Here is an 18933-nt window from a genome sequence, read left to right as displayed (position 1 = left end):
TTTGTGACGCAACAGCCACCGCGCATGGCAACGTGTAGTTGGTAGGAGCAGAAGCCCTACCTACGGGGACCACGCCTCTCATGACTCCAAAGAGTACCCAGCCACTCCTCTTTGCAGTTGCTCTCAGAAAAGCGAATGGCACCGCCCGGTCAAAGTGCACCTGGGGGAATGTGTCGGGCCAGGCGTCTATGACTCTTCAAACCAAATGTTACCGTAGGTGGTGCTAAGCAAACCACGGTGTCTGGACTTTATCCAGGTAGCAATGAGGCTGAGTCAATATTTGAAGAATGAATAAGTCTGTGGGAGCGGCCAGGTGCAAGACTCCACCTTTGGGAGTGGTTTATTACATGGATAAACTGGCCTTGGCTTTTAGTTGGTGGCAACCGACCACTGTCCTGCCTCTGCACCCCTTCCCGTAAAAAGTGAACAGACACAGCACTGGCACAAACCTCAGCCATTTATGTGTACAAAAGTGGGTTATTGGGCGGGACCGAGGAGGTGCAGGAATCAGGACACTACAGGCCTATGACGTCGTCCAGTGGGAGGTCAGCATTGGAGCGGCAGCGGGCCTTTTGGTGCTGCATTCCAGGGTGGGTGTCCCCGACAGGCTTGGTGGCTGTTGCTTGGGCACGCTCGGCGTCCATGACGCCTAGCACCGCGTCTAGCATAGAGGGGCCCAGGTCCAGGTGAAAGGATAACAGCGGGTCCGCAGGTGAAGGCACTCGGAGACCAGGTGCAGGGGGCTGTGGAACTGCAGGTGGAGGGATAGAATGCGGGGCCCCGACTGGTGGGGTGTGGGGCTCAGGGGGTGGGCCGCCCCCGTGGCGACTCAGGAACGAGGTGTCCCCGAAGGCGTCGCCACCGCGCCCCACATGCAATGTGTGCCTGAAGTCTCCAAGGGGCGCTGAGATAGACAGTGCTCCACGCTCCAGTCGCTTCTTGGGCTGCGCAGGACCCAGCTGCTTCAGCACCGGCATCTGTGGGGACACAGGCATATCAGAGCTGCCTCACCCTAAAGCCCCAACTCTAGGTCCCAGACCTGCCTAGTCAGCCTCAAGAATGCCCTGATAAGGGCTAGAGAGATGGCTCAGAGGTGAAGAGCACTGGCTATTCTTCCAGAGGTCCTGAGTTCAATTCTCACCAACCACATGGTGGCTCACAACCATCTGTAATGATACCTGGTGCCCTCTTCTGGTCTGTAGACACACATGCAGAAAGAACACTGTATACATTTTTAAAGAATGCACTGATAAGGTAGGACTATGGTGGGACTATTCTCAGTTAACAAGTAAGGAAACTGAGACTGTGAGAGTCTAAGGTCACTACTGTTGGACTCAAATTTTAAGTTTTTCTAAGTGTAACATGTCCATGATCATATGTGGGTCACCCCAGTAACTAACATTTGAGCCTTCTCGGAGGGTAAGTACCAAATAATTACTTTCGGAGTGCTTCCCAAGCAGACTAGTAAAAATCTCCAATAAGCATTAGCTGTAGATGAAGTATAGATGAAGATTACCAGTGCCCAATCCTTGAAGACAGGGCAGACTCTGTCCAGTGAGTACCACGGGCACAGGTTTAGGATCAACCACACACACTCAAGCGCCCTTCCCTGTATACACACTGAAGAAGTGGACCAGGAAGGCTCAACAGAGCAAGTGCAAAATTCACTGTACAGGCGACATGAAGATTCTCATTTTGGAGGCTTTGGTGGTCCAGGAGAGCTGTATATTTACGCAGAATTTTAAAATTAAAATATGTTTTGGGGAGCATCTAGGGCATAACATCACCTAAGGTATAACATCTCATTTTTAAAAACACAAATAATAAAGCAAAAGCCTCATGTGTTAAAACTCAGTAACAATGAGGGCCCTGAGAGCTGGCTCAGAGGTAAATAGTGCCTGCTGCTCTTCCAAGGGGAGGCAAGTACCAGGACCCAAGCCACACATCTTACAACTTCCAAATTGCTTCCATACAGCAACAAAATGTCTAATGCCCTCTGTTGGCCTCTGAAGGCACTGCACACACGAAAACACATAGTTCCTGCACGTGGTGGTTCACAACCATCCATTGTCATCAGTTCCAGAAGATACCCTCTTCTGACCTCCATGGGCACCAAGCATGCATGTAGTGTACACACACACATATTCAGGCAAACACTCATAGGTAAAATAAATGAATCAATCGAATAAGCAAATATCGGCAAGAATGACATATGTTTGCAGCTGCCAGCTTGTGAATTATATACCAGATATGCAGTTGCTAGGTTACTGCACCTGACTGAGTGGTAAAGAGAAACCCAGCAAACCTTGGTCCATATCCTGGAGCTTAGTCTTTTTCCATGGAAATTGTGACAGGAACTTGACAACTTTGTATTTTTAACACTTACTACTATGATGAAATTCCTTGTTTCTATTTCCATCAAAACCCCACCCTTTTCCAGTTAAGTGAATCTCCACAAATTAATCCTTTGTTTTCCTGTCTATACCTCAGATAAAATGACACTGCCAACTCCCTGCAGAGCACATAGAAGCATGAAGTATGTTTTTAATATTAACTGCTGCCAAGTGGTCGTGCTAATGTTGGGAGAAGAAAAGGCTAGGTCACCCAAACAATAACTGCGGAATAAAGATTAGATTTGGTAAAAGTATATGAGGAAGGCAAGGGAGCCAACATTGTTCTTTCAGCATTCAGCACCCTGGGAAGGATCAACGAGGATGTGAACACAAAGTACAGCCAAAACTGTTCGAAAGAATTTAGATGGATGCAGTCTAAGGACCATTGAATCCATGCACACATAGTCTCTCCCATAGGGAACAAGCCTAGAAACACATGCACACTTGCGCACTTCCCATGTTTGCCCTCTGTTAGGACTGAACCCAGACTTTCATACATGCTAGGAAAGTATTCTACCACTGAGTTATATCCCCAAATCTCTCTCTCTCTCTCTCTCTCTCTCTTTCTCTTTATTAGCTGGACAGTGATGGTGCATGCCTTTAATTCCAGCACTTGGGAGGCAGAGGCAGGTGGGTCTCTGTGAGTTCAAGGCTAGCCTGGTCTACAGAGCGAGTTCCAGGACAGCCAAGACTATTATACAGAGAAACCCTATCTGGAAAACCAAAAACAAAGAAACACAAGAACAAAATTTATTTTACATACATTGGTGTTTTGCCTGGATATACATCCATGTACTGCATGCATGCCTGGTGCCCACAGAGGCCAGAACAGGGTGTCAAATCCCTTGGAACTGGAATTACATATGGTCGAGAGTTGCCATGTGGGTGTCGGAATCAAACCCATGTCCTCTAGAAGAGCCAGTCAGTGCTCCTAACATCTGAATCATGCTCCAACACTGCCATGCCCTTCTCCAAAACTTCTTTTTGTTGTTCATTATGGAACAAGGCCTTACTAAGTTGTCCAGACTGTTCTTGAACTCACTTTGTAGGCCAAGCCTTGAACTTCGTGAGCTAACAGAGTAGCTGTGATTACAGGCCAGTATTGTGATTATCACCAGTATTGGTGTTTGTTGTTGTCAGTTTTGAGAAGATTCATTTGTTGCTTGTTTTATTTTGTAGATAGCGTCCTAAAAGACAGATCTAGATGGCCTCCAGTTCAGCACAATTCTCCTGCCTCAGCCTTCATAAGGTGCTGAGCATATGAACCTGTGCCATCTTGCCCATCTCTGAAACCACTGTTGCTACACCAGTTCCACTCTGCCCTTACCCCAGGTGAATAAATACAGTTTTACTGCAACTTGACACACAATCACCACTCCCTCCTTCACTGCAATGAAAACGAATGTTTTGACAGACTGACTTGCCCTTAACAATTTAGCAGGTCCTCGGACTTTCCCTATTTTCATTTCCTTATTTTTTTAACTGTGAATATTGAGTCACAGTTAAGCATAAAAATCCTCTCTGGGTGTAAATGATGCCATTCCATTCGTCTTAGTACTTCCTCTGCAGGGAGAAGTGAAAAGAGGTAGAATTCAGAAACCAGCTGCCCAGGTTTGAATCTGGCTGGGGCTGTCACTGTGTGACTTTGGATTAGCAGTGTAACCCTTCTGACCTTGTCTTCTCATCTGCAAAGTGGGATGCCAATAGAATGCCCTGTCTTAGCAACCAAACCATCGGTTCTTGCTGAGAAAATGCTCCATAGAATTCTACCTCCATCTTATTGGACTGACAAAGATAGAACCCCGAGTTAGCTAACACCCTGGGTGTTAGGCAAGCACTCTACCATTGAGCCATGCCTCTAGTACCTTATAGGAAGATAGCTAAGGCTTATTCAACTCCGATTTGAATAAGAGATCCTCCTCCATTTCGAGAATAAGGTAGAGAATAATCTAGCAGGACACTGAACTTCTCTGACCTAGGCCCTCACACTGCTTAGGACACACGTATGCACACAACCCATACATGCCTCTCACACAAGCACAGGGAGATTTTAATGTCCGTGAAGCTCCTGGCTGGCTTGGAGACCTTGAGGGAGTCACTTGCCCCTTCAGGCTAGGTGTCCTTCTGCACACCCAGCTCTAACCTCCAATATGCTTGTTGCCGGGCTGTCACACTCAAGGCAATGCGGTCAATCTTGGAAAAAGTTCGTCAGCAGCCTAGGCTCTTACAGAAGGACTGTTGTTAGGGATCAATGCAAAGTGGGCTGGGTGCAAGCACATAGGGGCCCCAGCCCGCTCGGACAGACACACTCAGATAAGCAGATCTCCTCTGGCCTCTTCAACTCCCTTTCCTGGCTAGGCACTGTGTGGTTCCAGCTGCACGGGTCAGGGGCACAGCTGGTTCACCTCTGTCCTCTCTCAGCCCCAGCCCTGCCAGGACACGGAAATAACAACCCGCTCAGGAGCTGGCCCAACTGGTTCTCAGGCTGGAGGAGGGTGGAGCCCAGATCTGGCAGGGGACCCCACCTGGAGACCCCTGGGATCTTAGGACTGTCAACCCTTTTCCTAAAGCTACACGGTTGCAACAGGGACTTTAAAGGCCCTGGTCTCTTCGTTAACCAGTCTGTCACTTTTTTATTCCATCTGGATGAAGACCCCTGCCCACCACAACAGCCTCCTCACCTCGTGGTCCTGACTGAATTGGTCTCCAGCTCAAGCTCTGGTCCCTCCTGGTCTCGGAGGCTACCTCACTGGTGTCCTTTTCCTCCTTTTCTCGGGCGGGATCTCACCTGGCAAAAAAGAAAATGTCATGCCCAACCTGGAAGGGGTTCCAGGACCTAGCCAGACATGTGGTCTGAGTACCATCACCTCAGGTCGGGTTCTGCGCTCTTGGGTTCCAGAACCCCCCGCCCCCTCCTAGCTCTCTGATTTCACAGGCAGGGAGTTTCCCTGGTCTCTGCTCTCACATTCCACGGGTCTAGGCTTCTGCACTTCTGCACTCTTTATCATTTTAGAGGGTCCAGACCGCGGTCCTCCTCCCTCAGACACAGGAGACTAGATTCCAGAGTCTGGCAAACCCTGGTTGTGGTCCCTTCTTACCTGCACCAGGAACTAAGCTTCAGCCCCTCTCGGGGGCCATGGTAGCCTACCAGGCGAGCGCGGAGTCAACGCCCAGTCAGCCTAGTTGGTTTTAACTTCTTGTCCCGGGTTGAGAGGGTTAAGCCATAGGCCCCTCCCAGCCTTCCTTATTCCTCCAAAGTTTGTCTCTAGGATTTAAAGGACTAGAAAGCCTTGTTGGTGGAAAAGCTGAGAGCCCTTTGAGCGGATAGTGGGGGCAGGAGGAGACCAGGACTGGATGCAGGGGCAGAGCTAGGGGGACGGACGGTCGCGCCCCCAGCCCGGTCCCTCCCTCTTCCCAGCTTGGAATTTCCTGAAACTAGGGAAGTCTGGCTGTTTAGAAGAGTAATTTCTTCCAGACTGCAGCTGTTGGGGGAGTGGTGCTTGCGGTGGGGGGGGGGGGGGGGGGAGTGGTGTGGGTGTTGAGAAAGAGAGGGAGACAGGAAGAGAGGAAAGGAGAGAACTGTGTGTGTGTGTGTGTGTGTGTGTGTGTGTGTGTGTGTGTGTGTGTGTGTGTGTGTTGAGAAGGAGAGGGAGACAGGAAGAGAGGAAAGATGGAAGAGAGAACTAAAGGCCTGTCTGGAGAAAGAAGTGGTGTGAGTATCCTGGAGTCATCCCCAGGTGGATGTACCTATTTCAGACACCTTCCGGAGAAGGGTCATTACTGTGAGTGCCTGGGTCTGTGGCACACAATCCACTGGTGTTGCAAACATCCTTCTGAAGCTCTTGGGGCATGGCTGGAGTGGGGTATGAGTGTGCTGTCCTGAGGTGTGATGTGGCTTAGGACAAAATCGACAGAAAGTGGGCGGGCTCAGAGGGTGCAGAGGTGACCCAGTTACAGGTCTAACAAGCAAGCCACTTTGAGTTGCACACTGAAAGACCACTGGGAACTTGGAGCACCCAGGAAGCAGGGGGCACATTAAGAGGAAGGCAGAGGCTGAGAGCAGTGGCAGAGGCTGTTAGTCCCAGCACTCTGGGGACATGGGCAGATGGATCTCTGTGAACTCCAGGGTCCATAGAGACACTATCTCAGAGGGCTGGGGGTGGGGAAAGTGGACAGAAACCACATGGAGCACAGACACACAGGGAAGCAGATAGAAGTGACTTTGCTAGACCCTGGAAGGTCAGCTTGAAGGCCACTAGGAAGAATCTAAGTCAGCATGCCACATACCTGCGAGCCCACATGTTGGCATTTTTTTTCACAGGAGCCAGGTTACTGGATTAGTCAAGATGTCCATGAATAGATAGATGAATGGATAAAGAAACTGTGGTGTGTATATTCCCAATGGAGTTTTGTGTAGCCATGAAGAAAAGTATGATTATGTCATTTTTGAGGAAGTGGATAGAACCTGAACCTGGAGGTCATTGTGTTAAATGAAGCAACCTAGACTGAGAAAGACAAATACTTGCCTCATTTACACAATCTCTCTCTCTCTCTCTCTCTCTCTCTCTCTCTCTCTCTCTCTCTCTCTCTCTCTCTCTCTCTCTCTCTCTCTCCAGGGCTTCTCTGTAGCTTTGGAACCTGGCCTGAAACTTGTTCTGTACACCAGGCTGACCTCGAACTCAAGGAGATCTGCCTATTTCTGCCTCCACAGTGCTGAGTGCTGGCATTAAAGGTGTGTGCCACCACCATTGGCAACAAAAGTAATTTTATGGTTGGGGTCACTACAACCTGAGGAACTGTATTAAAGGGTCACAGATCTTAGAGGATGTTGTGGGCTGGAGCAGGGCCAGTTTCATGAACATGTATTTTGTGAAGCTACCCTGGGTTCCATGCTCAGAAGTACCCAGAACTTAATACCCAGCAAACCCCATTGCAAGTCACCATTTTTAGAGTAGAAGCTCAGTTTTTACTTTCTCTAAACACTACCCCACACATTAGGAGACAGATTCCTGTGGAAAGGAAAAGCAAGAAGGTAAGGCCTAGGGGAATACTTGAAGTGCAAAGTTTGAGTGATAAGGGGAGGGAATGAAACCCTGGGGCAAGGCTGTTGTAGAACTGGGAGAAAAGCCAGGATTGAGAGGAGACAGCAAACCTTCCTTGGGTCTCAGAAGCAAGCCAAGCAATGGCAGTAGAATAAAACACAAGAAAATAAACAGGGTTGTTGGTTTTCATAACAATCCAGAGACTACTGGGTGTGTGGCTAGGAGCTGGCCTTAGAGGTCTGAGTGAGAGAAAGCAAGACTGGGGTCAAGGGAGGTGAGGAAGGGAGGCTCTGAGGAGGGCAGAACAGGGAAGGGCAGAGAGATACGGTATCCACAGGGAAGACTAGGGTCACAGGAAGGTCTCTTTTTCTTGGCTTGGTTTAGACACATTTGCTACTATTTTGTATCATTTTTTTAAAATATTTTTTATGGTTTATTTAACTTTATTTTATGTGCATTGGTATGAAGGTGTCAGACCCCCTGCAACTGGATCTTCAGACAGTTGTGAGCTGCCATGTGGGTGCTGGGAATTGAACCCAGGTCCTCTGGAAGAGCAGTCAGTACTCTTAACCACTGAGCCATCTCTCCAGCCCCTTTGTATCATTTTTAAACATAGTTTTATTTCTTTTTTAGTTTTCAGTAACATTGAGAATATACAGCTACTTTTCTTGTGTGGGAATCTTTAACTAATAAAGCTCGAGTGACTGCCAATCTAGTCCCCATCTTATTATTAAAATTATTTGTAGTAATTTATGAAATTATAAAAATTACATTATTCACCCCCCCTTACCTCCCTGCAAACTCTCCCATGCACTACCCTTTCAAATTCATGACCTCTTTTATCTTTAGTGGATGTTACATTCTTCCATCCATCCATCCATCCATCCATCCATCCATCCATCCATCCATCCATATATATTACTAAATGCATAAATACAACCTCAGTCCATGTAAGGTTACCTGTGTGTATATGATCTTAGGGATAACCCATTGGTATTTGGTAACCAGTTGGGGAGTTGGCCCCCATGGCATTCTCCTGCTCTCAGCATTTGCCACCTTAGGCATTTCTTGGAAGTTAGTTTGGGGAATACAGCTCCTGACCTTGGCATGAGCTCTTACAAATTGACCTGAACTTTTCCACTCTCAAAAGTTTTTATTTGGGACCGGATAATTTGTGTGTGTGTGTCCTCCACCCCAATTTGTGAGTGTTGCTTGCGTATGTGTGCATACACTTGGGCTACATGTGTATGCTCCTTTGGAGGTCAGAGGTTGATGTCTGCTCTCTCTATTGTTACCCCACATTATTATTGTTGCTATTGTTTTAACTATTTTGTTTTTTTGAATTTTTAAAGATTTTCTTTTTATGCATAAGTGTGTTTTGACTGAACTGTGCCTGGTGCCCATGGAAGATAGAAGAAACATTGGATCCCCAGGAACTGGAGCTCCAGACAATTGTTAGCTTCCATATGGGTTCTGGGAGTTGATCAGGTCCCCCAAAAGAGCAACAAACTCTCTTAGCTGCTGAGTTATCTCTCCAGACTTTGATATTTTTTGAGACATAATGTCTCACAGCCTGAACCCGGAGCTCACTCATTTGGATAGGCTGGTTGGCCAAAAAATCCCTGGGATCCATCTATTTCCGTTCTCTGAATGCTGGGCTTACAGGCACGTGTTACTCTGCATGGCCTTTGAAACTTTTTTTTTTAAATAGTGCCTAGAGGCTCCCTCTGTTTCTGCTTTCCTTGCTCACGATCTCCCTCCCTCTGCTTCTCATTTGGACCTAGGGAGTTAAGTCCAGTGTTCCAATATGTGTCTCTGTCTCTATCTCCATCCTTCGCCATATGAAGGTTCTGTGGTGAAATGCAAAATATTCATCAGTATGGTTATGGGCCAAGGCCAGTTCAGGCACCCTCTCCTCTGCTGCCCAGGGAACAATCTGGGGACCTCTTGTTGGGCCTGGGAACCCCTCCAGAATCAAGTCTCTTGCAAACCCTAAAATGGCTCCCTTAGTTGAGATATAAACTTCCCTGCTCCCATAACCATCCTTCCTCCCTTCCCCCTCCCATTCCCCCAAGCCATCCCCAATCCTCCCCCTCTCCCCTCTCTCTAACCATCTCCCCTTACTTCCACCCCCCTCCCCGTGCGCCCAAGTTTGCCTGGCAATCTTGTCTACTGGAGATAGAGACGGAGACCCCACATTGGAGCACTAGACTGAGCCCCCAAGGTCCAAATGAAGAGCAGAAGGAAGGAGAACATGAGAAAGGAAGTCAGGACCGCGAAGGGTGGAAGGGTGCGTTCAACCACTGATACAATGGGACTGATCGAATGAGAGCTCACCAAGGCCAGCTGGACTGGGACTGAACGAGCATGTGATCAAACCGGATTCTCTGAATGTGGCTGCCATGGGGGCTGACTGAGAAGCTGTCCCGCGCTACCTTCTCGCCAGCAAGAACAACGTGGGGCACTTAGGATACTTCTGCAGTAAAGCTTTAATGCCCCTTGGGAGAGCGAGCATCAGCCAACATGGCGGAGACCCAGAATGAGGGGAACCCAGCCCTTATAAAGGAAACAGTCTTCGCTTCTGACGTGTCACTCTTGGATTGGTCCGCTGCCCATTATCCCAGATGATGCCTCGGGAGTAGGCAGGGACGCAGCGGTAGAGAGTTAACAAGCACGTGCGCTGGGATTAAAGGCGTGTGCTACATCACCTTGAACTCACAGAGATCTGCCTGTCTCTGCCTCCCAGGCATCGGGACCAAAGGTGTGTACTACCACGCCTTGAGGTTGCAGAGGTCAATCTGCCTCTGCCACCCAGGCATCAGGACTAAAGGCGTGTACCGCCACACCTTGAGGTCACAGAGGTCAATCTCTACCTTTGTTCCTAGAAGCAATGGAGAAGGTGGTCCGGCCCTCCACAAGAAGCCATTGACAATGGCATTGGGTCCTGTTTCGTCTGCATGTACTGGCTTTTTGGGATCCTGGCTTGTTTGGATGCTCACCTTTCTGGACCTGGAGGGAGGGGGGAGGAACTTGGATTTCCCACAGGGCAGGAAACCCTGACTGCTCTTGGGAATGGTGAGGGAGGAGGAGAGGGAGTGGGGGGAGCAGGAGGGTATTGGGAGGAGGGGAGGAAGTGGAAATTCTTTAAATAAATAAATAAGGAAAAAAAAAGAAAAAGAAGCAGAAGTTGACAAGGACACCTCGCTAGTTCCAGTTCCTGGAACATCTCCGGGGTCAGATATACTACTTTTATATTTATCTCATCAAAGGGGTTGCTATCTGGTCCTTTTATGAAATGATAAACCCTTAGATAAATAGTATCTTTATCCCCCCCCCCCCAAAAAAAATAGTGCCTAGAGAGACAACTCTGTGGTTAAGAGATGTACCATTCTAGCAGAGGACCAAGTTTGTATGGTGTGTACATGAGTACGGAGGTCAGAGGTTAATTTTATGTAGTTGGTTCTCTCCATCCACATTTGCATGGGACTGGATACTTTTATATTATATCTCCCACACTTCCCATTTGAAAGACCAAAAGTGTTTCCAGGCTTACTGTGTTCCTATTTCTATAACAAAACATCACAAGCTGAGTCTTGAACTCACTGGGTAGCTTAGTCTTGTCTCTCTCTCTCTCTCTTTCTCTCTCTCTCTCTCTCTCTCTCTCTCTCTCTCTCTCTCTCTCGTGGGAGAATGGTCTATATTCTGTCAATTATATTTTAAATAAATGCTGATTGGCCAGTAGCTAGGCAGGAAGTATAGGCGGGACAACCAGACAGGAAGTAGTGGCAGGTCAAGGAGAACAGGAGTGTTCTGGGAAGAAGGAAACTCTTTTTGCAGTTGTAAGCCTGGCACAGAAGAAACAAGATGTAACTGCCTCACTGAAAAATGTACCAAGTCATTTGGCTGACACAGATAAGAATAATGGGTTAATAAAAGTTATCAGAGTTAATCAGAAGCCTGAGCTAATGGGCCACTCAGTTTATAACTAATGTAGACCTCTGTGTGATTTTCTTGGGACTAAACAACTGGGGGACCTTGTGGGTCAGAAAACCCTCGCCAACAACTCTCTCTCTGACTTTTTAAAACAGGGTTTCTCTGTAGCTTTGGAGCCTGTCCTAGAACTAGCTCTTGTAGACCAGACTGGCCTTGAACTCACAAAGATATTCCTGCCTCTGCCCTTTCAGTACTGGGATTAAAGGTGTGTGACACCAACACCCTTCTAGCTATTCTTGAACTCACAATCCTCCTGTATCAGCTTCCCCAGTGGTAGATTCACAGATATGTGCCACCACAGCTGCCCAAAGCATTTATATTTTCAGTGTTTGGGGGCCTGAAGTCCAAAATCAGAGCAGATTTGGGGTGTGATGAGAGGCTATTGCCCACACACAGCCTCTTGGGGCTAGGTCCTCAAAAGGTGTGAGGGGCAATGGACATGAATTCCAAGTGTTTTTGTCACATACCTTTTCACTAACCTTGGGGGTGAGGATTTCAGTGTCTGGGGGATAGAGACATTCAGACACAGACACTGGTGCCAAACGTTTATCGCTAGCAAAATCACCTTTGCAATAATTGATACCCATATAGATTTCCTCAAAGATACCTGCGATGTTCTTTAAATATGCTGAAATCCTGTTAGATGATTTTGGAAAATCGAAGTGTGGTGGCACACGCCTAGAATTCCAGCACTAAGGTGGCAAGAGGATCAGGAGTTCAGGGTTATCCTCAGTTCATAGAAAGTTCAAGGCCAGTCTGGGGCATAAATCAAGAGGGAGGGAGGAAGGAAGGAAGATGAGACTATGGCTCATTAGACTTCCTTCCTCTGTTTTATTTATTTATTTATTTATTGCATCATTCATCATATGTAAAAACAGACTTAAAAAGAAAAAACGCATTAATTTTGGTATTATAAAGTAAGGAATAGTCGGGCCGTGATGGTACATGCCTTTAATCCCAGCACTAGGGAGGCAGATGTCTGTGAGTGGAGGCCAGTGTGGTCTACAAGAGCTAGTTCCAGGACAGGCTTCAAAGCAACACAGAGAAACCCTGTATCAAAAAACAAAAATAAATAAAAATAAATAGATAAATAAAGTAAGGAATAAAAACCAAACAAACCCAAACAAAAAAAACCACACAATATCATCTGAAAGTTATCCAAGACTCAAAACCTCCCAGGAATAATCCCTTCCTTAAAATTACCACAGTGATGGGAGTATGACCAGTTACTATCAAAGAGATTGTTTTTTGTTGTTTTTATTGTTGCTGTTGATATTTCACATTTGATACTGAAATGCATTACTAATTTATTTTATTCAGTCCTTTATTTTGTGCCTACATGCACAAATACACATGCCATAGCAAGCACACATAGCACATGTGTGAGGCTCAAGGACAACTTGAGGTTCTTCTTCCACTATGTGGGTCCTGGGCTTCAAATTCATGTTGTAAGACTTTGCAGCAAGCACCTATACACCGAGCCATCTTGTTTGCCCTGGAATTTATTCTTAATAGATGTAGTTATAAAATAACTAAATTAATAAATATTATTACTTTATACATAGCTTCATCAGCTTATGATTATTATTAAAATGTTTGGTGTGCAGACATATGCATGCCACCATTCACGTGTAGAGATCAAAGGACTCAAGGTCTCTTGTAGTGGTGGGAGCGGCAGGTTGCGGCCTGGCTCCCAGATAGCTTTACCCAAAATAATTACACGGAAACTGTATTCTTTTAATCACTGCCTGGCCCATTATATCTAGCCTCTTATTGGCTAACTCTCACATCTTGCTTTAACCCATATTTAGTAATCTGTGTAGCACCACGAGATAGTGGCTTACCAGGAAAGATCCTAACCTGCAGTTGTCTCCGAGAGGAGAGTCATGGTGACTGCCTGCCTCTGTTTTCTTTCTCCCACAATTCTGTTCTGTCTTCTCCACCTATCTAAGCTGGTGTCCTATCAAAGGCCAAGGCAGTTTCTTTATATTACCAATGAAAGTAACACATAGACAGATGGCCCACCTACATCATTTCCCCTTTTTCTGTTTAAACAAAAAGGAACTTTAACATAGTAAAATTACATATAACAAAACAGTTATCAAGCAATAATTACAGTTATAATATCCATATCTATTTTATCTTTTATCATAACAATGGAAAACTATAACTATAACTAACCATTCTTCAACTCCATCAGAGACTCCAGAAGGATATAATATTACCTAAGTAAACAAGAAATAAGCAACTTCCAAACTCTAGAAATGACAGAGACATCTCGCTGCCTGTACAGTCACCCAAAGTTCTTTTGTACCGTTGGGGCATCCATCTTCAGCCTACAGGCCCATAGTATCCAGCAGACATTTCCATGAAGCAGGAAATTTCAAAGACAGTTCAGTCACTATCTGCTGTGTCCTGCAGAATGTCTCGCAGACTCTTTCATGAATCAGGAACCCCGAAAGACCATCTCACCTTTAGGCAAGTTCAGCAGTCCTCTCTCTGCAGGTTCTTCGTGTCCAGTTTATGCAACAGTCTAGGCAAGAGCAGTTTCTTTCCCAAATGACTATCAAACTTTGTAAGGAGCCTCTTCCATGACAACCTTCCTCTTGAAGTAGCTTGTGCTGCAAGGAGCAGACGTGTCTCATTGTCATGAAAAATCCTAAGTTATTAAAACATTAAATGGCATATTCTGTAGTCTTTGAAAGATATGAAGAATGCCTATCTAATTGAAATATATCTCTATATATCTAGAAAATCTAACTTACATGACTACAAGCTTGACTATTTGATGATTATCCATTAACAACCTATATTTCCTAATTATACATTACATTTTTAAATGAACTACACAATCACAATACCTTATCAAGATCAGAAATACATACACATATAACAAAATTGACCTTAAATTCCTATCAATAAGGCAAAATTTATACCAATATAAATTATTCATATCTATATCATATCCCCCTTTAAATGTAAAAGAACATTTATAAACAATATTTGGGAATAAGGGCGTAGCTATTTCTCTTCAAACTTCGTCCTAATGTATAGGAGTGTTGTTAATCAGATCTTTCATGGTATAACATGTGTGCCAGGTTCATCTCAGTTGGCAGTTTAGCGAAGTAATTTTTTGAGGGTGTTCACAGCAACTTTTCAGGAGGGCGTGGTCTATCATATCATATCATATTGGGATAGAAGCAATCCACAGGGTCTCATCTTCTGTGAAAACAAAAGAAGACCCTCTCTGAAGCATCATATCCTTAGACCCAAAATCTGAAGTTATAATACCCTTATGAAATCCATTCTGGTTCTGCTTGGCAGCCCATATAATGAAATGTCTCTCTGTACTTAGTTTCTTTACAGTCAAAAGATTCAAAGAAAACACAATAATACAAAGAATCCAGACTCTTCGTGAATTTTCCATTTTTACATGACTTATTTTCCTTTATTTCTTTTACTCTATAACTATCTGTACTCTGTCTCTTTAAAGACTTTACCCCCCCCCCTTTTTTTAGGCTTTAACTTTATTCTCTATATTCTTTTTCTTCTCTCCCAAGCCTACGTATTTCTAACATTATGATTCATTTAAAGGTCTTTTGTGTCTGAATCTGTTCTATTGTGAATCTGTAATTTTTTTTTTTTATCCAGGAGCATTTCTTAAAATGTTAAGCAATTCTTCGAAACCTAAGTTGTGCCATGTAGAGGTAATACGGTACTGCCTGTTTACTGCCAGTCTAAACCTTAATTGCACTGTTATTAGGATAATTACTGTAGTTCCTGCCTGAGACCAGCACAGTTCAGCATGGTTTTCCTGAGCAGCTCCTGCCTCAGAGCCTTTTGGTGCCCCTGAACTGTGCAAAGTTCCAGGCACACGGCAGTCCACATTGCCATCAAGCAAGCCGTAGCACTTTACTCCAAATGCTCCATTCAAAAGGTCTGTCTTTTGCAGGAGCCAGACAGAGATTGCAATGGTGGCACAGCCCAGGAAGCGGCATTTTAAAACCGCAGCTTTTTTCCTGTTGCGGCTGCTGAGTCAGGGAAATTTCTCTACAGCATGCCCTAGCAAACAGCAAAAAGCTGTGTTAAACTCTGTTTTGTTTTGTTTTTTTATTTAAAATTAAGCTCTCTCAGGTTTTTAAGTGGATTTAATTTGCCACATTGGGCATCACTCTGTAGTTGTGGGAGCGGCAGGTTGCGGCCCAGCTCCCAGCTAGCTTTACCCAAAATAATTACACAGAAACTGTATTCCTTTAATCACTGCCTGGCCCATTACCTCCAGCCTCTTATTGGCTAACTCTCACATCTTGCTTTAACCCATATTTAGTAATCTGTGTAGCACCACGAGATAGTGGCTTACCAGGAAAGATCCTAACCTGTGGCTGTCTCGGAGAGGAGAGTCATGGAGACTGCCTGCCTCTGCTTTCTTTTCTCCCACAATTCTGTTCTGTCTACTCCGCCTATCTAAGCTGGTGTCCTATCAAAGGCCAAGGCAGTTTCTTCATATTACCAATGAAAGTAACACATAGACAGATGGCCCACCTACATCAGTCTCTCTTGTTGCTTTGGGATGTGGACACTGAACTCAGGTTGCCTCATCCATCACATTCCCAAGTTCCCATCAATCCTGTACTGCAGCTTCTCAATCACTTTGCTGGCAGGACACCTCCACAAAAAGCGGGATGCTGAAAACATCCCAGGAGTTTGCCAAGTTCCAAAACTTAGGTTTCTATGCCACAGGAATGAGCAAACTTCCCACTGGCAAAAAAAAAAAAAAAAAAAAAAAAAAAAAATGTGCGGCTTGCCCTGGCTCCTACACTGATTAATAAAGATATCTTTGAACCTATCTAAGCTGATAGATAGGTTACTTACTTTGAACCTAGTAAGAATGACTTCAAAATTCAGGTCTGAAACTGTTATTCCTTTGGCTTGAACTTACTGATGAAAACAAAACCAGGCAGCCCTCGGGTGTCAAAGTTAGGCCAAGGACAGCAAAACAACCAGACAAGACATTCAAAGCATTTAGTAACAATCCAGAAACTGTTGTGGTTGTGATTAGGAGCTGAGACCTGAGGGCTGAATAGGTGGAAGCGATTGGTGTGGGGAGAGTGCAGAAAAAAGTAGCGGAGAACTCTGGGCTTCCTGCAGGAGGGGAAGGGAGGGGCAGGTCAGGAAGATAGGATATCTGCAGGGGTGGGTAAGGTCAGAAAAAGTTTTTCTTTCTTTCTCTCATAGTTTGGATACATTAGCTACTATTCTGTTTCTTTACCTTCCTCCTGTTTGGTGTCAAACCTGGGACAAATGGCTGAGGTGCCCTTTTAACATTTCAAAATGGGTCAAAATGGGTGCTGGCACACACTGGGTTCTCCCAGCACCCCTCAGTCATTACCTATTACAGGGTCCTCCTGGCTTGCATACTCCCACCACCTACCCTGAACTCTCCATCTCAGGGGGGTGGGTTGCTTTCCTTTTATAATCTAACCCTATTGGGTACTAAACCTGGTTTCCCCTTCCCTTTCCTCCCCTCCCCCTCTGCTCACATGGCTCAGGGTCAGTACACTCTGGACCTTCCTAGACATCACTGCATCTGGCTATGCTCCTCCACATATCTTTAATAGACTTTCTCCTCCCCTGTAGGAACAGCCATGGTCCTTTCCTTTTCAACACCTTCCTTCCTGCCTCCTCTTTTTTCTTTTTTTTCAAACATGTTCAAGATACACTGTATATTGTATGAAAATTCCAAAGAATAAAAGAAAACTAGCTGGGCAGTGGTGGTGCACACCCATAATCCCAGCACTGGGGAGGTAGAGGCAGCCAGATCTTTGTGAGTTCAAGGTCAGCCTGGTCTACAGAATGCCTTCCAGGACAGCCAGAGCTACACAGATGTTGGGTCCCTTGAGGACAGGCCTTCACACCCTCCCCCCACTTGATCTGTTTTGCACTCTTGTGGTTGGTTGTTCTGAAAACAAGAACAATCTGTTGTTTTCAGCAATGTTTCTAAAGATGTTTACCCCTATGGTGATGAGCTTCTTGCTTTTGATGGCTTGGCCTCCCCTGCTGAGGGCTATATATACTGTGTGAGAAAGTGGAATAAAGGCTTGTCTGCAGAACCTGAAGTTGTGCTGTGTGTTAATCCTGACGTTCCTCGCTCAGAGAACTGCAGTTGCCGTGCTGGCGTGGCACACAGAGAAATACTGTCTTGAAAAACAAAACAAATAAACAAACAAAAACAAAAAGTAAAAAAAGAAAACTATTGTTCTAGCTATAACCTTGCAAAATGAGCTTCTTTTAAAATTTTTTGTTTAACATTTTTATTTATTTATTGTGGGGGGGATCATGAGATTGACCTTTAGCACCGTCTAACATGATGGTTTAGTGGGGCTGAGAAAATGGAATTTTAGATTGATTTAGTTATTTAATTTATTCAAATTGGAATGGTCACTGCTGGCTTGGGTCCCATCCCACAATGACTGGCTCAGGCCCAAAGAACTTACAGAGGAACAAGGAAGTCCATCTCCTCTGGAAAGGGGCAAGGAGAGAGGAGGAGAAGGGTAAGGACACAGCCCTGAGGCACCTGCTAGTCTGGGCTGGTCTCAGAGAAGGGGAAGGGCCTATGCCTCAGCTAAAGGCAAGAAACAGAAGCTGCTTCATTCTAGGCAGGAGAACAGCAGGGCAGCATCTACAGAGCTTTGGCTGAATGCAGGGCCCTCCCTCCTCTAGCTAGATATAGTGGCACCTGCCTGTAATCCCGGTACTTTGAGCAGGAAACAGTTGGATGGCAGATCTGAGGCCAGCCTAGGTTATACAACAAGACTGACTCAGAAAACTAGCAAGCAAACAGGAAACAAACAAGGAACTATGTTTCATAGGTGTGTTATGCACGTGGTACGTTATCTCGCTCCATCCTATCAGACAAACTGAGTCATCTAGGCAGAGTCTGTACCAAAGTCCATAAAGCTGGGGAGGGGGGTATGTGTGTCATAAATCTGCAGTGACCGATGCCTGGGGCTTCTGGAATTTGTACAGTTCACTGTTGGGTGTGGACTGTCCAGAACCAGAAACCCTCAGGATTGGGATGTCCAGCAACAAAAGGACTTTGTGAGAACACTGGGTTCAGAGAAGACAGAGAGGGGGGAAGGAAAAGGTAATGGATGGAAAGAGACAAAGAGAGAGTGTGGGAGGAGACATAGCCAGTGTTTATGTCTAGAGCACTCCCTTCTAATAAAGCTGCTTTCCTCCTTCAGGCTGAGGCTTCTGTCACTATTCCTGCCCCAAAACACAAACAGCCTGAAATTTCCCTCTCCCACTTTCACTCCATCACATCAGAAGTTTCCGAAAGCCCACTGGGCACCTGGGAAGAGCACTGGATACCTTGGTAATAAATGGGAAATTTGAGGAATTAGGGATGTATCAAGAGACAATGGCTACAACCCTTGACAGAGGGTTTTGTGAGGTTTCCCTAGGACTCTCCTGCCTGACTCTAAATTCAAGTGGATGGGATTATA

General features: G+C 45.6%; 1 protein-coding gene and 1 long non-coding RNA gene across 4 annotated transcripts in view; one reads left to right on the top strand and one right to left on the bottom strand.

Annotated features, from left to right (window-relative positions):
- The window catches only part of LOC146895921 (uncharacterized), a 136962-nt gene extending 125538 nt beyond the window's left edge, over nucleotides 1-11424 (top strand). Inside the window, exons 1-3 of one of the 3 annotated variants that reach the window (XR_015738737.1) lie at nucleotides 5945-6105; nucleotides 7010-10196; nucleotides 10266-11424. This is a non-coding gene — a long non-coding RNA (uncharacterized LOC146895921). Of the gene's footprint in view, nucleotides 1-5944; nucleotides 6176-7009; nucleotides 10197-10265 lie in introns of those variants that run through there. The other 2 variants (XR_015738738.1, XR_015738736.1) reach the window with 2 other exon arrangements.
- Cdc42ep5 (CDC42 effector protein 5) lies at nucleotides 440-5857 on the bottom strand. The gene is made up of 3 exons (XM_048431746.3): nucleotides 5492-5857; nucleotides 5075-5181; nucleotides 440-977 (listed from the first exon to the last, which is right to left on the bottom strand). The coding sequence occupies exon 3, from the start codon at nucleotides 975-977 to the stop codon at nucleotides 516-518; it is 462 nt and encodes a 153-aa protein (XP_048287703.3). The 5' UTR covers nucleotides 5075-5181; nucleotides 5492-5857; the 3' UTR covers nucleotides 440-515.
- Nucleotides 11425-18933: the final 7509 nt, after the last annotated feature.

The sequence above is a fragment of the Myodes glareolus genome, chromosome 1 (genome assembly GCF_982192425.1).
Source record: "Myodes glareolus chromosome 1, mMyoGla1.1, whole genome shotgun sequence".
NCBI classification, from domain to species: Eukaryota; Metazoa; Chordata; class Mammalia; order Rodentia; family Cricetidae; genus Myodes; species Myodes glareolus.
Note: the sequence above shows the minus strand (reverse complement) of the source record. Positions and strands in the feature narration are given on the sequence as shown.